A 17,632-nucleotide genomic window follows, 5' to 3' on the forward strand; every position below is an offset into this window, starting at 1 on the left:
GTCATACAAGAAGAAGAAGGAAACTGCAGAGACGACAACCTACTACGAGCCAGTCAAAGCAGAATTGTCATCAGAGTATAGGCACGAAGCTCCTACCAAGGATGTTTTCCTGCACGAGGCTCCGGTCCCGCAAAAGCCTGTGGAATTGCCTGGTGTTCCAATTAGACCTCAAGAGTTGCCTGGCTTTGGACGATAGCCTAACTTGGCAGATGATAACGAGCTGGGATGGTTCAGAATTGATGGCTCAGCACAGCGATGGGTCGCAGCTGAGCGCGCATGTAATACTCAGACGAAAGGCCGTTCGTATTGGGCGCACATCACGAGTGTACGTTCTATCGAATATATCGCATCATTCTTCAATCCAAAGACTTATTCGTAGGCTCCAGGTGTATTGCTTCTTTGGTGTATCCTAGCATAGAGTAACAGTAATGTCAACATCAGAATCGGGAGGTTTCACAGCTCGATTGAATCTATACAAGACAAATCATCGTCTATATAGTCTCCCCATAGGGCGCACCCTCAAGCTTGAACCCGCCAGGCTGCAGCTTTTGAAAGACAGCAGCGGGATCGTACTTGTTCGCAATCGACTTGAGCTTTGCCAGCTTCTCGTCTCCGTAGCTCGGAATCACGTTCTGGTACGGTCCAGCATAGTTGAGGTAGATGAACTCGGTGTACAAATTTCGGTCTTTCGCCTCAGCCTTGGCGGCGTTCATCAAATCCAGTGCGGCTTTGTTTAGCTGTTCATCCTTAGACGCGTCGTCCCAGACCACGTAAAGCAGAGTATGCATGAGTGGGCCGTCAGCGGGGGAGAGACCAAGTGCGTTGCCGCCCTTCTTGCTCATCTGCTCCATAGCCGGCACGGTGAAGGCTTGGAACGCCAGAGCGCCCTGGTCCGCTAGCGGGCCTACGTCCTTCTCGTGACGCGCTTGCAGCCAGGCCATGAACTCCCTGTCGAGCTTGTATGTGGCTGCCCAGAATGCATAGCGACGGCCTCCGGGCATTTGGTTGGTGAGCATGACCGTGTCGTTTGCCAAGGTTCTGTTCAAAGTATTTGCCATGAGTGAAGGGATGTCAAGGTACTTCTTCAGAATAGCAGGTGGGTTGGTTTCGTCAACGGGCTCGAGGTACTCCAGTTGGATTTGGGCGGCAGCGTTGCCCGCTGTCACAGCAAATGACAAGATCTGGGCTGATTTGGGGTCTTCGGTAGCGCCCTCAGCCATTGATGCAAAGGCGTCGATTAACGCTGGGTAGCTGGCCTGCGTATGAACTCGGGTGCCGCCCCACATCAACCCCTGGGGAATTGTCTCCAGCTCAAACCTTGTAACGATACCGAAGTTGTTGCCGCCTCCGCGAAGGGCCCAATACAGATCGGGGAACAGAGTTGGCGTGACCTTCAAGATGATTCCCGATGCAGTCACAATCTCGTAAGACGCAACATTGTCGCACGCGTATCCGTAGATACTGGACTGGTGGGAGATGCCGCCACCAAGAACAAGACCGAGGCCTACATCTGATGCGCGCCCACCAATAACAGCGAGGTTGTGCTCTCCAAGCTTTGTATACACTGCTCCCCATCGGTTTCCGGGTCCGATGAATGCAGTCTTTTTGTTGCTGGAAAGTGTGATCTCGTTCATCGCCTCCATGGTAATGGTTATGCCACCCTCAATGCTAGATGCGCCTGGGAACGCGGTGTGTCCTCCACCCTTGACTGCAAACGGACATTGTGTGAGGCGGGAGACTAATACCGTCGTCGATACGTCGATCGCTTTCGAAGGCCGGAAAACGCAGGCTGGGTTGACAGAGGCTGCCTGGTTCGACCAGTATCCGCTCGTGAAGGTATCGTAAGATTCCGAACCGCTAGAGAGTAGCTTGCTTCCGAAGATGAGCTTTAGTGAGCTACACTGTTGAGCATGTTAGCTGGAGTCCTCTACACAAGTGACGTTACAGATCCTTACAGCGGCGGTACACGGGCTGGAGAGTGAGCGCTTCTCGACCAAAGCAGCCAAGTCGGGAAGAGCAGAGACATTGACGCCATTGGCGAAGAGGGCTTCCGTGACGTTGAAGTCAGTAGGCTCGAAGGCGTCCTGGGCGACTGCGTTGCCAGCGAGGGCTCCAAGTATGGCAAGGAACGAAGCCTTCATGTTGGACTCGACTGGAGTTTTGGTGAAAAGAAGCTGGAGCTCTCCAGAGCTATTTATCACTCTCGAGGAGAGGCATCGATACTGCGCGTCGTTTAGCAACCTCACCTGGGCAGAATCTCCTTGCGCTTTGCGACTTCAAGGGCTCCCGAAGGATCATAAGTCGTTGTCTAGAAGCGCCGCAGTATCAAACCGATGCTTAGCCGCATACCGCGCCGCAATTCGGTTCTGCCGTGGAACCTGCATCGAAGAGGAGGCGCTGCCTGAGGCGAATGAGCATACTTCAATCTCGGAGCATTGGCTCAAGAAAAATCGCGCGCAGGTACGCGCATGTGCAAGAGCTTGTGCGATGGAACAACCGGATGCGAGTCCATTCTCGCGTACGTGATGGAGTCCTTGGTGTATGTACCTAGTTAAGCATGAACGGAAGCGAGATGCAATGTGGTAGATGAAGCACCCTCCACGCGTCTCAGGTAATTGGTGCTCAAATTGTCGGCTTCAATCCGTCCTGTGGCTCTGATTGTTGCGCACAGGTAGCATGCCTATCGAAAGAAGGCGGGCAGTACATTGTAGGCCAGATGAAAGTTGAAGGGCGACCCTTCCTTCCAGCCCGTCACGCCCTTGTTTCGGGGAGAGTGGGCCGCACGGATGCTGAATAAGCGCTAGATCGCGCCGCGCCCTCCAGCACTGTGCCTGGGTGGCACCTGCACGACACTCCGCGTCAACTCCTCATCCATTGCCTTGGCAAAGGGATTGCTCTACCTGATAACAACTGCGTCTGTATCTGCCGCAAGCGAGACGCACTGCGGTGTCATAGGAGGGTTTTATGCTCCGGATGGAGGCGACTAGAACAGCAACGGCACAGAATTTGGCAGGCAGAAGCGACATCTCCAGTGCCACTCTTCATCCACGGAGAGCCTTGTGCGCTCTCCATGTTATCTTACTCTCGTATAGGATGGGAACTTGTATCTTTGGCGCATGGCTGTTTACTCTGCGTTGTTCTTCCAGAATTGACGAACCTTGTTAGCTCGGCCATGAGCAAGTCCACACCTGGGCACTGCGCCGTCAACATGCAAGAGCAAGTTTGAGAGAGGTATCCAAATTTACAACAGCGAGATCTTGGGTAGCCTTGCCAACCCCTAGTTACGATCAAGCAATCAGCGACTGCAGACTCCATGCTGGAAATTGGTCATGGCCCTTTGGTCAATGTGATCCTCTCTACCGGTAGATCCGAAACCTGATAATGGTCTTACGCCGCATCCGCGCATGCACTGACACGACAATGATATCGAATAACTACCAGACCTCAGATCATGGTCCGACGATCAATGGCCAATATCCTCCATTGCGTCTTTGTTATTTTTGTTTACTTCTGCTCTATACCATTCCAGCGACCATGTCGGCAAAGACGAACGGTTTCGCCCAAGGAACAGTGCTGAAGGTCGCGTACTCTATGCTTGGTCTGACCAGCTCAGTCGTCCTTGCGAGGATTGGTCTCAACATCATCAGGCCGAGAAGGCTGACAGCGTCCGACTACTTTGTGTTTGTCGCCTTCGCCATTTATGTGACGATGTGCGCTCTCTACATCGCATTGTCCCCCTATATGCAGAGAGTATACGCCGTCTCGAACAAAGAAATACAGCCTTATCCAGAACTGAAGCATGATAGCATGCTGATGGCGAAGATGGTATTCATCGCCTTCTGTATGTTCTGGGCGGTGCTGTGGTCTATCAAATTGTCTTTGCTGCTGCTTTATCGGAGATTATTGAATGGCATATCTCCGCGCTGGACCTTTGTGTGGTGGTGCATAGCAGGAATCTGCTTACTGGTAAGATATCACAGTTATGCTGAGTTTGGTAGCACTCACTTGGACGACAGCTGACGTTGGAGACAGACTTTTGCTGGCAATTATTTTTTCTACTTTCAGTCATGCGGTACCATACCGGGCTTCTGGACAGGAGGATGCGTGAGTCCTTTTTGTGCACACGATACATACTGGACTACCTACTAACCACATCCCGCTCTAGACTGGCGAAGTTCCGCACCATACCCAGCTCGTCAGCCTGTACTACTCCTTTGCTGCGGACACTTCAACAAATATGATGAGTATGTCATGTAGCACCTATACAGCCCTGTTTTATCTACTGACGGTCGGCTCTCATAGTTATGGCACTTCCAACATGGCTCACCTGGAATCTCCAGATGCCACGAAGCAAGAAGATATCGATCTTGTGTCTCTTCGCGACGGGTGTCGTTTGTATCCTCTTCGCCTGTCTCCGAGTCACTCAAGTCGCGATCAATGCATCAAAGCCCGAAGCTGCAGGCCAACCACTTGATCCCACTTGGCTCGCTATCTGGGGCATGGTGGAGTGTTCCATTGGTATGTTGGGACTCAAACACCATCACATACAATCACTAATCGTTTCCAGCTGTCATCATTGGCTGCTGCCCCGCATTCGCCGTTCTTCTCAACGCTTTCCGCCTTAATACCTCTTACGATTCGCGCGGCTACCGAAGGCAGGCTGATGGCATCGCAGACAGGAGTAGAGTGAGTAGATTGGAGCTCAGACCTGTTGGAAACAACAGGCCTTCGAAGCCAGTCTTTGAGCAGGGACTGGCGGAATTACATTGGGCAGGCGCGCACAGTAGCCAAGAGGAATTAAGAGCGAAGCATGATGGCATCATGGTTTCGACCACGGTAACGCACGAGCAAGACCGATAGATGTGTTTGGGAGATCTTAATAAACAAGGTTGCGCATGAGCGTCTCTTCCCACCACCGGATATTAATGCTTGCCTTGAATAAAGAAGCCTTAGATCAATTCCAGAGCATCAGCCATTAGTCGCAGAATATGTGGTAAAGACAGTGAAGGTCAATTCTGCTGTGCGCCCACTCGTGCTGCTCCGCTGCGTGCTGCGAAGCGATCAATGACGTCACACACCTAGACTCATGTTGGCGCGCAACACGGCACTTCTTTCCAGTCATCGCAAAATTGCTGCGAACCACCTTTTTGGCATGCCTTGGGCCTGGAAAGGCATGGTGCACCTGATTTGGAAAGGATCGAAGCAGGGACAACACGGGAGGCCAGATGTGGTGGGGTTTGGCGATCATGATCGCTTTCCGCGGTCTTCGAAACCATAGATCCTGTCAGCTCCACACGTTCACACAGACTGTGGGAAAGCCTCATAACAACGTGGCAAGGTGCGTACAGAGACGCGATGAATACTTGATTGCTAGCATTTAGCGCACGGTTACGAGGGTCAACGGTGTTGAAGTTAAGACATCAATCTAGCGTCCCGCGGCTTCTGATCGCCACTGATGCGTGTGGCTTGCCGTTGTTAGTGCATACATGACGTAGAGGGCAATTGCGGCCCTACGCGTCTTTCTTGCCGTATGAAGGCCAATACATTGCAAGGCTACCCTCCTCTCTTTACCCTTTGATCTCGATACATTCACACCTACGCACATCTGACGCCTAATAGTGAACGTCAACATGTCGACCGGAGGTGTGGTCTACAAGGACCTTCTGCCTATCCCGGATACGGATCCTACAGAACATGAGGGCAAGTCTACCACGCTACAGAATGCGCCTACGGAGAGCCATGCGCTAGCTCTAGAGGCTGCTAAGTCAGCGCCCCCGGAAGAGAAGGGTGCAGCGCAGATTGCTCACGGAGATGAAGTGGTGGACCTTGGATGGAATGAGCCGAAGGAGCTCGTCGCGAAGCCGCTCGTCGGTGGTCTGGGTAATGAGGACTTGTGGCTGTTAGTCCGACGTTTCAACAAGGTGAGAGCAAGATGCATATACAATCCTATCATTGGGTACTGACTGTGAGCAGCAAATGTACCATGTCAAAGAAATTCCAACAGCGCCTCCCGGGGGTTTGGACATGAACATCGCGGACGAGGAAGAGTTCTCGCCAGACAAGCTTCGCGCCAACATCGAACGGTTGTATATGACTATAGTAAGCATTTGGAGAGTAAGTAACGAACGCGCCTGATTTAACCGCGCATAGGGCATAGGTCTAATCGGATTCGGCAAGCACATCGTTCGCATTCGCTCATGGAGAGAGACGCGCCGTACTGCATGGTTCTGCTCCGCATACTTTGCCGCCTGGATCTTCGATATGATCGTGCCCTTGTTAACGGTGACTTTGGTCACACTCATTGTCTACCCCCCGGCTCGCGGTGCCATGTTCCCACCAGCACCTATCGCTCTTGTCAGCTCTAAGGGAGGTGTACAGAAGCCGAAGTCTGGAACTCTAGGCAGTACTGACAGTGCTACTGGGGCGCCTGAGAATCACAAAGGTGAGGCTGTTGAGCAAGAGGCCTCGAATTTCGTCAACGGGTTTGCGTCGATAGCGCTATCGAGCGCGACTGGCAAGCACCCCCAGGGAGAGCCTCCAGACGAAGACTCTCCTGATAGCAGTGTACCGGACCCTACTAGGCTCGCTATCGGTGCTGCAGATGCAAGGGATCAGGCTGCTGGTGCCAAGCCCGGTAAGCACCACGACAAGACAAAAGTTCCCATGGAGACTGCCATGTGGACGAAAATGAGGCCTATTATGCACGGTATCGCAGATGTTACAGACACATGGGAGCGGTTCGCGAAGTAAGCAACTGTGTATCAGCATCTACCTGAAACTACTGACATGATCGCAGTATGCTTGAACCAACTCCCCCGTTCCCAAAGAACAGGTCTCATCTTCGACTCGCAGTCGTAGTAGCGCCGCTCGTTCTCGTGTCGCTATTTGTAACATCGTACATGTTCATGAAGGGTGTCACTTTCGGTGCTGGCTTTGGCTTCTTCGGTGACCCTGTCATACAGCGAGGACTGGCGCTTCTTAACAGGAAGTTCCCCAATTGGCAAAAGCTGCTAGAGCTCCGTAATACTCTACTCAAGGGTGTACCTACCAACGCCCAACTCACCGTTACTCTTCTTAGAATCGGCGAAGCGAATAAAGCCCCACTGCCACCGCCGCCTCACGTAGCACAAGCACCAGAAGAGAAGCCCGTCGACATCAACGAAGAAGAGTTGCGCGCCACAGGTGCCGACTGGCCACTCAACGCAACTCAAGACGAACTTGATGAAGCCATGGCTCACGACCCTACTACTGCGCACGAAACTGGTGGCGAAGATATCGACCAAGCCAAAGACAGCAAGCACGGCAAGAAGGGAACTAAGATCCTCAACTTCTTCCGCGGCACCGTCAAGGGCGGCGTCGAGACCACCATGACAGCTGACAAAGTCAAAGCTGCCGCCGGCTCCACCCATGCCAAGAACAGACTGGGTGCTGTACCACGTAGGGGGGTTGATCTCACGTCCGGTCCAGTCGAGTTCAAAGCCCGACATGATGGTAAGAAAGGACATGTTTACATCACTACCAAGTCCACTATCCCGTCCATCGCCTTCTCTACGGACAAGACCATCGAGAAGATTGGTAGCGCAGATAGAGAGGATCTGCACCCCTCCTGGAGTCTGCCTGTTGGAGAAATCATGGAGATGAAAAAGGTCGGTGGCTTTGGCTGGAAGGCGAAGTTGGTTGTTGGCTGGGCTATGGGACGTGAGGTCGCTGATGGATTGATCATTACTGACAGGCAACTCAACGAATACCGCATAATGGCGCTTCCATTAAGAGACGAGTTGTTCAATCGGCTTGTGGCTATGGGTGGTCAGAAGTGGGAGTGTTGGTAGAGGCTTCAAGATGCTCACATAGCCTAATTCTTAAGAAAGAGTTCGTTCCATGATGATTTCATTGCTTGGAGAATAAGTATCTTTATCTAGCCGTGAACTCCCAATTTTCATCCCACCCTGAGGCATACCTCCCATCAACTGTGCTCAAGTACTGCATACATCGTCCGCCGTGATGTGAGTCAAGCCACCTTTAGTCCCACCTTCCTCCATGTTCAATACCGTGAAGTCGCCTCGCCCTCACCTACTCCTCCTCCACGTCCATCTCATCATCACCGTCGTTCTCAACAGTAGTAATGACAGTGCCATTGGCAGCGGCGACTCCTGCATCGTACGAGTCACAAGCTTTTGCCGAAGCCAACGCCAGCGATTGTTTCATCGCCAGCTTACTGGTGTTGGCATTCAAGCCCTTGGAGCGACACATCTTCTTGAGTTCGTTCTGGTTGTACTCGCCATCAGCGTCAACTAGAGCCTGAAGAAGAGTATCCTTGTCCACCTTGCGCGGAAGATCAACACCGCGATTCTCACACATCTTCTTCAGATCAAGGAAGGAGAGGTACGAACGCGGATCGGTGTCCTTGGGGGCCACTGTCTTGGTCTTGGTCTTGGTTGGGGCCGGAGAGGCGTCCTTGTTCTTCTTTGTTTCCTGGGCTTTGCCCTTGGTCTTGATCTGGGTGTTGCGCTGAGTCTTCGAGATCCTATTCGCGTTGGCTCGTGCAAGGCGGATTTGGGCTTGGGCAGCACGGGTCATGGCGCGATGAGCCTTTGCTACCTCCTTGGCTTGGCGCTTCTCTGCGATCTCCTCTGCCTTCTGAGCGTTGAGTACCTTGGCGTCGTGCTTGATCTTGGCCTCCGCAGCTTCCAGGGCGTCCTTGTCGGCCTGCTCCTTGGTACGGGTCTTCTCACGCATCATGCGATACTCTTCCATCTCCATGCGACGGGCGTCGGGATCGTCGTCCATATCGGTAGGAATGCGGGCTGTTCCTTCGATGAGTTCATTGTAGCGGTTACGACAGGCCTTGGCAGAGAAGAGAGCGTTCTTGTTCAGGCGACGCATGTACTCGGAGACTTTGCGGAAGCGCCATGCCCGAATACGCTCCAACTCGTAGTTGACCTCGATGTCGGCAAGAGCGTAGGCCTGGACCAGAAGCTCATCCTAAAAGTTCAAATTAGCCAAATCGAAAAGGGGTGTCAATTAACTAGGCACTTACATCAGCGTATTCCCACTCCTTGTATCCCTCCTTTAGAAGGAAGTCGACGTTCTCACACTGAGCAAGGCGGATGCGCATGATGCGTGTGGAGATGGACTTCTGGTCGTAACGAACACGACCATCCTTGGCGAGTTTGTCGGCGATCTGGCGATCACTGAAGCCCTTCTCACGCATTGTCATCATGAGTTCGTCATCAGAGTCCAACTCGTGAGTGACACGCTTGTGATAAGCTGGAAGACTCTCGCCCTTGCGACGGTCATGACGGCCAAAGGTACCGGGCTTGCGCGAAGGCTTGCTGTAGAGGAAGCTGTCGTCTTCATCCAATATAAAAGCTTCAGCGTCGCCAGTTGGGACACCAATGACGGACCGCTGAAGCCCCTTGGTCTTGGAGCCGTTATTGGTTCGGACGCGCTTGCGCTTCTGACCGGTCATATTGTCGTCGTACTCGGGACCGTAGTCGTCTACCTCGTCCTCGTCTTGCTGGATACCGAGATCCTCATAGCCATCGAGCTTGAAGTCGCCATCATCGGACTATTCCAAGTTAGCGATATCAGAATGAGCCAGTTGTGTACTTACATCGTCAGCTGCTTGAGCAGCGTCCTCGATGTAGTCGTCATCCTCACCACTAGCACTGCCGACTGCGTCGTTCAAGTCGTCCAAGTCGTTCTGAACGGGCTTTGCGTCGTCAGACTCGTCGCCTATAGTTTTTGTTAGAAAACCCGCAGGCGGGACAACTACGATAGTACTTACCGTAGAAATTGAAGGCGTTATTAGCCATGTTATGAACTACAGTGATGGGTACGGCGGTGATATGTATAGTGTCGGTACTGTGAAGCGCGACACAGTGATCGATTTCGTGACGGGTTTTATCGGTTTGGTGTGCTGAAGCACCGCGGGGTAGTCTGTCGGGGCTGCAAAAGAACAAACGCGTTAGCCCACTGTAGGCGCCAAAGGTAAAGGTGGGTAGTCCGATTGCGCACGGTGTGCGGCCGGAGACTTCAGTGAGCCCAAAGTAGAAAATTCGCGCAGACAAGAAATGTATTGACTTACTTCCAAGTTATTGTGGGCGATCAAGATGGTGGAGGAAAGATGGAGGAATGAAGTGATATGCTGCTTATATAGTGGGGTTGGGGAGGAGTGCGGGTGGGGGACGTAGACAACGAAAGCACGTGATTGCGAGTCCTCGTGGTTACCTATATGTAAGAGAGAGGAACAGTAGTAAGAATGCAGCTTTGAGATACGATATCTGATATTGAAGACATGGATGAGGTGTAGGTCCCCGTTACTAATGGAAGTGCTCTCCTTGTATGTTCGGATTTAGTAAGCTTGAGAGTAATCAGGAGGCAAACCGAAGTATGTGAATAAACGCGACAACATCCATGAGATTTACCCAACATCGCTCATTGAGGGTGCGTGATTGACATTATCTCTTGATTTCGAAACTGTGCTATGATGCGGAGGCCGGTCTCTTGATATTCAGAATTCGGAAATAAGCACGCGAAACCATGTATCGATCGTACATAAACGTGCCTTGCAAAGGAAATGCGAAGCTGTGATTGATCGTCGCGTGGATCATGTGGCATCGTAGCTCTTGAACACCCACTTCGGTTCTGGCTAATCAGTGGACCGAAAGCAGTACGGAGGTCAACTTATCCACGACATCAGGTTGAACGGAATATGAGGGCAACAGCTTTTGACCGTCAAATCCAGACTCAGAAGGACTGCCACCACGTGGGAGTGGAAGTCGGAAGGCGTGTGTAGTTCCGACGGAGATTAGATGCATGATCGAGGCTGTGATTACATGATCCGAACGGTCCAAGAGACATTGATCTAGCAATTGTGAGCGGTCGACGTCTCCCAAGTCTAGATGGACCTTTTTGAGTGCAATGCTTGGGCATGCATGGCCATTGTTTGCAGTGGCGGATTCGTCGAACGCTGATTTTGGAGAGGATGTCGGGACATCAGCGACCGAAACTGTGAAGAAGGTTAACAAGAGTTTGCATCCATATCCAATGAGTAATTGACGTGTTCCAGACTCTTTCCAATCTCGTGCTGTCGGGGCGAGGTTTGACGGGTCGCGGTGTGAGAAGTCAGGAGTCGCGCTAGTGGCCCCTCATGGCGTGGCGCGAGCTCTCCAGGGCTAGATCGGCACCCCTGCCCATGACGTAGCACGCGTAAACGCGGGACACCAAATCAGGGCTTCTACAGCGCCGACGACGACATAGCGAGCACCGCCGAGCCTGAAGATCGCCCCCAAGCATTCCACGTCAAATCTAGAGTGCGACATATATCCTACAAACGCCCAATCTCCTACGCGTCCTTCACCACATACGTACCTGCCACCAACACCCAACGCAGACGCGCACATCCAATATGGCATCCTATCTGGAGAAAGTGCGCCGCCAGTCAAAGCAGCTGTTCCCTCAGTCAAAACAGAAACCTGGCGCCCCTCCCATCGAAGAGCCTCCTAAAGTCTCGGAATCCGCCGTACCGAAAGTCGAGGATGCTGCCGTTCCAAAGATCGAAGAACCGGCTGCCGGCCCCAGCGGCCCCGTACCCTCTCCACCAGCACCAACTGTCGTCAACGCCAGCGAAGAAGTAGGAAGCGAGCCTGTCCTTGATGCCGAAGACCAGCAATTCCTTGAGCGACTTGCCGCCATCGCCGCGGAGCCCGAAGGCACGCCCCCACCTCTCCCTCAGCGCACCGAAGTAGTCGACGACAATGGCGAGAAGAAGATCGGCAGGGATGCGCAAACAGCCCTCATGGACAATGCAGACAAAGTGCCGCTCCCCATGAGTCCACCCGAGACCACTGCTGACGCTAGTGACAAGGGCAAAGGGAAGGCCGCTGAGGGTGGACTGGGTAGGAAGAAGAGTGTCATGTCCTACTTCCAGCTGCCCAAGTTCGCCAAGAAGGACGCTGATAAGGCCGCGAAAGACAAGAAGATCGTGGTCACAGAGAAGGACAGGACCCAATTTGCAGACGACCTGCTCGCTGCCGCCGAATCCGCCAAGGCTGCCGAGCTCACCGATGCGCAGAAGGAGGACAAGGAGTTGACGGATATTTTGGAACAGCTCAACCTCTCAGCTGTCAACAACCGCGTCTTCAGCTTCAGCAAAGAGTCGGAGGAACTTCTCAACAAGTTCACGCAGGTCCTCAAAGATCTCATAAACGGGGTACCGACAGCCTACAACGACCTCGAGAAGTTGTTTACAGATTACGACAACCAACTCAAGAAGATGTACGGCAATCTACCGCCTTTCCTGCAAAACCTAGTCAAGAGTTTGCCTGCCAAGCTCACAGCCACTCTCGGCCCAGAGCTCATGGCTGCATCGTCCGAGAAGCCAGGGTTCGATGCACAGGCTTCCAGTAAGCCCAAGGGCAAGAGGTCTATGCTTCCCCAAGTGCCAAAAGTACCGAGTCTGAAGTCACTGGTGTCCGCTCAAGGTGCTGTTGCAACGGCGCTGAGGAGCATCGTGAACTTCCTGAAGTTCAGGTTCCCTGCTCTGGCAACCGGAACCAACGTCATCATGAGTTTGGCAGTTTTCGGTACGTTTCATGTTCATACCGCGTTGCAACCAAGCTGACTCTATCTAGTACTGCTATTCGTATTCTGGTACTGCCACAAGCGCGGTCGCGAAACCCGTCTCGAGAAGGAGCGCCTCGCTGCCGAAGACGGTCAAGCTGGACGTATTAGCAGCGCCTCCTCCATCAACGAGGAAACCGACTCTATCTTTGGTGATCAGTCAAAGGCGAAGGCAAGGGACAGCGGGAAGATAACGCCTGCTTCTCCACCTCAAGAGCCACTCATCATCAAAGACAACAAGGAGAAGGAGGCGGAACAGTCAGCGTCGGTAGCTGATCTCCCGAGCGTGTCGCATCTTCCCGACCCAAAATCGGGAGAGGTACCCCGCACAGCCACTCCACCTCTTGATCGCAAGTAGACTCCGTGAAGGAGCGGAGATGAAGCTGAGGTATTTGGTTCAGATTGATACTCCCTATGCGTATACCCTGGCTTTAAGTAATACTTTAATCAACGACGCATCATGACACTGTCATTTCAGTTTGCGATTCTACTCTCCTGCACTGCATTGTATCAAAGTCTGTTCATGACGCATGAAATGGTACTGTTCGTATAGGCGCTTTCTCATCTTCCCCCTACCAAGGTTTTCTCGCATGAATTACCACGACTTCAAAGTACGCATGGACCTTCCTCTCCTTCACCCCCGACCTGAACTTAGCAAAGAAAATCTGAGCTTCGTCGACCGACCATCCCATGACTTTTGTCAGCAGATACAGTCCCCAGCCCTCCGCTCCTTGCGTGATATGCAGCAAATTCCACCTCCCCAACTCTTTCATATGAGGATCAGCCGGCCACCCATTGACCGGAACCTTATACACTCGCTCTTCCACGTCTTTGAAACCCGCATTACGAATATACGTCGACAAGTTCCAGACCTCGTAGAAAGATTTACCAAAACGCTCAGATGCTTCATGGAAGAGATCACTCCACTGAGACAAAACGTGTTCTTTGGTCAGTGTGCCATCGTCGGATTTGAATTGAATACTCATTTCCATCTCGTGGAGGTAGCCGCCTGGCTCAAGGATGTTGTAGACTTGCGCATATAGTGCTGGCCAGTCGCCGATAGAGCCGTACAAGGAGCGGATGTTGATGAAGTCAAAGGACTGGGTGTATGTCCATGGGAGGGTCACGTCGTCGATTTCGAATTTGCAGTTTGGGGGTGTGAATTGCGGTTGGATTGGGGAGAGGTCTACGCCGAGGATCTCGGCGCCGGGGTATTCTGGGTATCGGGTTAGTTATAGTACCTAAGAGAGGGATTTCGTCGAAGCGGTTCCAGATGAAGAAGTAAGGAGCAAGAGACATACCGTCAGCCATGTCCATACACCATATTCCCGTTCCGCATCCAAGATCCAGCACTCTCTTTGGCTCTTTGATAGGTGCCAGATGCAGCTTCTGGTTCAGCATGATCAAAAACATGTGATGCGCGATATCGAGTTGATCATTCTGGATCTCATCGTTGGGACCCCAGTAATCATTCTCGCCCTCACGGTACTTGTGGTAACGGCGGCCATTTTCGAAGCGGCCTTTATGGATGGTTGAGGCGATGGATGTCGTGTCACTTACAGCGTCATCGTCGCCTAGAGCTGAGTCGGCGTCTGTACTATCCTGCCGATGTTAGGAGCTTCTTGAGAAGATACTGAGCCGCGACGATTTTCTGTGGCGCATCATGTCTGAACGATGAAACTGTGTGAAGGAAAGTTTAGAATACTTACAACTAACACGAGTGGATTGACAACTTCCGCTGTTGGTGCAGGACCTTCCACTGTTTCTGAGGGAAGCCCCGTTGGGACTGCTTGACCAGCAGATGCTTCTGCTGGATCTGGTGAGGTGGTCGCCTCTTCTGGTGCGTCAGATGATACAGTAATCTCCTTTAGTGGTGATGCAGTTCCAGCATTTGGTGCCGCAACGTTCGCGGAGCCATTTCCAGCAATTGGATTATCTGATGGTGCAGTTGTTGACTCGTGCTCACTTGCCTTCTCTTTCCCTTTTCCAAGATCTGTCATGTTAGAGATTGTGTCCCACTCTGTAAGCTGAACAACTTCGCTAATGGCAAATAGGTCGGCACAAGTTTTGTATGTTTCAAAAGTTCTTCGAGCGACTGTTAGCGCGGCTATCGAGGCCAGAGACAATAGCCGCGACTGTGCCTCAATCGTACAGCAACGGCACGGAACGAAATGGGGCAAGTAGATAAGCGAGTATACAAAAACCACTATGACGTCGTTTGATGGGTCTCGAATGACTTCAGATGCGGTAAAGGTACGGAAAAACTCATAACGACAGCTAACAGAAGGAAGAAATGGTTAATACCGGTAGGTGCCGTTACGAAGACCCTGCCCAGACGGTAACATGATGAAGGTGCGCCTCTCCACAGGGCTAGAACGAAATGGCGCTGAGGTCCGAAGTGCTTCACACCAACGTGCATACAAGGGCAAAAACGTGGTTGTGGACCGAGATTGCGGGAGCTTCCTGCAGGCTCGACACGACGCATCGTAGCCCGGTTTTCGACCGGAGTGTTCTCCACCGAATGATTCGTTGTAGTAAGTTTCGCGACCGGACGACCATTGATTGCGAAAACATCGAGAGTGGATTACTGCTTCGTGTAAGACGAGACTTGTCGCTGCATTGCTGCTGTAACTCACCCTATCAGCTTGTTGCGTGCCTCAATCGCTCGGCTGGGGGAACCTTGATAATCAAGGACACGACGCTAGCGCGAGCAGTCTTGACATGCCGCGGCGCTTGCAAACTACTCCGGTTCCCGCTATCCTCTGTAAGGGATTGGACTTGGTTCCAGATGTCGCCATGACTTCCGTCAAACGTTGCTCGTTGGTGGGGCACACCGAGGAAGGTGTTGACAACTCATGGCTTGGTCACCATGCAGCTGCGAGCTCCGCATCTTCTCCAATCCTCAAATTGGTGCCTCACCGATCAGATCCAGTGACAATGGTTCAATAGGAGCTTGCAGCAACGCTCTCCGCTAGTTTTCATAGCGCACAACGGCGCCCGCGCTTTCAGGAAGGGTTGCCCCACTGATGGGAAGAACTCCCATTCATCATTTGCAACTTCAAATCCTTGCGCTCTGACATCACTTCAGGCAAGCCATGGAGTCTGTTCCGCCCGAGTCATTGCTTGACAGCGTCTCACAGCGCCTGTACGCCATCGCATTTGTCGCTGTGGCGTTCTTCGCTATCGGCCGCATACGACAGTACTTGCGTCTGAGACATTTCGCCGGACCCAGGACGACGGGATTTTCTTGGCTGTGGCATTCCAGAGCTGTTATCGGTGGCCAATCTCCCAGGTACTACGGCGAGGTTTGCGAGAAGTACGGTACGTGTCAGGAAGCCAAAAGTGCTACGCGATCTGGTGGCCTTATACTGATACTCCTCATAAGGGCCGATTGCCAGGATCGCACCGAACCACCTCATAACATCAGACCCAGAATACTGGGCACGGATCAATGCCGTGCGCTCACCGTATAAGCGATCACCATGGTACTATCATAGTGCTCGGTTTGAGACGGGGAAAGACAATGTCTTTACAGATTGCGACAACGATAGCCATGATGCCAGACGGAAGAAGATGACAGCCGGGGTACGTGGATACACAATCTGGATGATGAGGTTGCGCACCTCTAGCGGAAATTTGAGCAGCTGCGTGACCGATCTGCACTTACTAACGTATTGCAGTACTCTGGTAAAGAGAATCCAACACTAGAGCCTTCAATAGACATCCATGTGAAAGAACTTGTGAATTTGGTGCGCAAGTATGCGGCCCCAAAAGCGTCAACGAAACCATCCCAGGCCATGGATCTAGCTCAGAAGATCCCCTTCTTTACATTGGACGTAATCAGTCATGTAGGACTGGGAGAAGCATTCGGTGACTTGAATGCCGACAAAGACCTCAAAGACTACCTGAAATCGAGTGAAGAGGGTCTCAAGATTGGAAACACCGCTTTCGCGATTGGTATAGCCTGGCTCAGAGATACGCCCATCATCGGCCCCGCTATCAGTCCATCGGAGAAGGATGCCAGTGGGTTCGGTAACATGATGGCTCAAGCACGAAAGATAGTCGACTCCAGGATGTTGAAGTCAACTGAAGACAAGTCTGATATGTTTGCGTCATTCGTCCGCCATGGTCTCTCTGGAAACGATCTTTGTAAGTGACATGAGTGTTATAATCCACGATGCTGGGCGTCGACTGATCTACCATGCTTAGTCCAAGAAGTCTTCGAGCAGATTCTCGCTGGATCTGACACTACGGCTGCTGCCATTCGGACCATTTTGCTTTATGTCATGAGCCATCCGCGCGTGTATGCAAAGCTGCAATCTGAGATAGATGAAGCCGTCAGAAGCGGCACGGCTCCCGCATCTCCTGGCATCATCTCAGATGCAGAGGTGCGCCGCCTACCATATTTAGGCGCTGTCGTCCGTGAAGGAATGCGAGTACGTCTCGTCCTTTCTGGAAAGAACAAGGATCTTTGAGCCAGTATGCGCTAACAGTACACCCTGCAGATACATCCACCAGTCGCCAACATTTTCTCAAGAGTCACTCCGAATGAAGGAGATGTCGTGACTATCGATAATAAGGAGTATCACATCCCCGGCGGCACCTTGGTCGGCTACTCAGCCTGGACGATGCACCGCAACAACCGCGCTCTCTACGGCGAAGACTGTGGTACTTTCCGTCCTGAACGCTGGCTGATTGATACAAGCGACGAGGATGCGAAAGACCGTCTGACCAGAATGACGAAAACCAACGATATGATATTTGGGTACGGTCGATGGCTTTGCCTGGGACGCAACATCGCGTTGATCGAGATACACAAGTGCATCTTTGAGTTGTTGAGACACTTTGATCTGTCGTTGACCAACCCACTGGAACCATGGAAGACGTTCAACTCGCTCGGGTTATGGGAGATCAAGGACATGTGGGTGGACGTCACCTTGCGAGAGTAGAGCAACTTTAGTCTGCGTCGGAGTATACGAACTGCGGAATCCACGAATCCATCGCATTT

The 17,632-nt window shown here is 52.2% G+C and overlaps 6 protein-coding genes across 6 annotated transcripts; 3 read left to right on the forward strand and 3 right to left on the reverse strand.

Annotated features, from left to right (window-relative positions):
- Positions 1-491: 491 nt before the first annotated feature.
- J4E93_006642 (uncharacterized protein) lies at positions 492-2,141 on the reverse strand (the record flags this gene model as incomplete). Its single annotated transcript, XM_049344554.1, has 2 exons — positions 492-1,901; positions 1,956-2,141. 2 exons carry the CDS (start codon positions 2,139-2,141, stop codon positions 492-494), a joined length of 1,596 nt encoding a protein of 531 aa, XP_049198208.1.
- Positions 2,142-5,455: 3,314 nt separating this feature from the next.
- On the forward strand, positions 5,456-7,829 carry J4E93_006643 (uncharacterized protein; the record flags this gene model as incomplete). The annotated part of the gene is made up of 5 exons (XM_049344555.1): positions 5,456-5,459; positions 5,620-5,921; positions 5,974-6,099; positions 6,151-6,746; positions 6,797-7,829. The coding sequence occupies 5 exons, from the start codon at positions 5,456-5,458 to the stop codon at positions 7,827-7,829; spliced, it is 2,061 nt and encodes a 686-aa protein (XP_049198209.1).
- Positions 7,830-8,070: 241 nt separating this feature from the next.
- J4E93_006644 (uncharacterized protein) lies at positions 8,071-9,815 on the reverse strand (the record flags this gene model as incomplete). The annotated part of the gene is made up of 4 exons (XM_049344556.1): positions 8,071-8,982; positions 9,038-9,568; positions 9,614-9,735; positions 9,788-9,815. The coding sequence occupies 4 exons, from the start codon at positions 9,813-9,815 to the stop codon at positions 8,071-8,073; spliced, it is 1,593 nt and encodes a 530-aa protein (XP_049198210.1).
- Positions 9,816-11,410: 1,595 nt separating this feature from the next.
- Positions 11,411-12,982, forward strand: J4E93_006645 (uncharacterized protein; the record flags this gene model as incomplete). Its single annotated transcript, XM_049344557.1, has 2 exons — positions 11,411-12,587; positions 12,636-12,982. 2 exons carry the CDS (start codon positions 11,411-11,413, stop codon positions 12,980-12,982), a joined length of 1,524 nt encoding a protein of 507 aa, XP_049198211.1.
- Positions 12,983-13,196: 214 nt separating this feature from the next.
- Positions 13,197-14,624, reverse strand: J4E93_006646 (uncharacterized protein; the record flags this gene model as incomplete). Its single annotated transcript, XM_049344558.1, has 3 exons — positions 13,197-13,840; positions 13,926-14,226; positions 14,334-14,624. 3 exons carry the CDS (start codon positions 14,622-14,624, stop codon positions 13,197-13,199), a joined length of 1,236 nt encoding a protein of 411 aa, XP_049198212.1.
- A 1,095-nt stretch (positions 14,625-15,719) lies between these two features.
- On the forward strand, positions 15,720-17,573 carry J4E93_006647 (uncharacterized protein; the record flags this gene model as incomplete). The annotated part of the gene is made up of 5 exons (XM_049344559.1): positions 15,720-15,945; positions 16,010-16,209; positions 16,305-16,773; positions 16,834-17,060; positions 17,130-17,573. The coding sequence occupies 5 exons, from the start codon at positions 15,720-15,722 to the stop codon at positions 17,571-17,573; spliced, it is 1,566 nt and encodes a 521-aa protein (XP_049198213.1).
- Between the last annotated feature and the right edge of the window lie 59 nt (positions 17,574-17,632).

This window comes from Alternaria ventricosa (genome assembly GCF_023758065.1).
Source record: "Alternaria ventricosa strain BMP 2768 chromosome Unknown scaffold_11, whole genome shotgun sequence".
Classification (NCBI taxonomy): Eukaryota; Fungi; Ascomycota; class Dothideomycetes; order Pleosporales; family Pleosporaceae; genus Alternaria; species Alternaria ventricosa.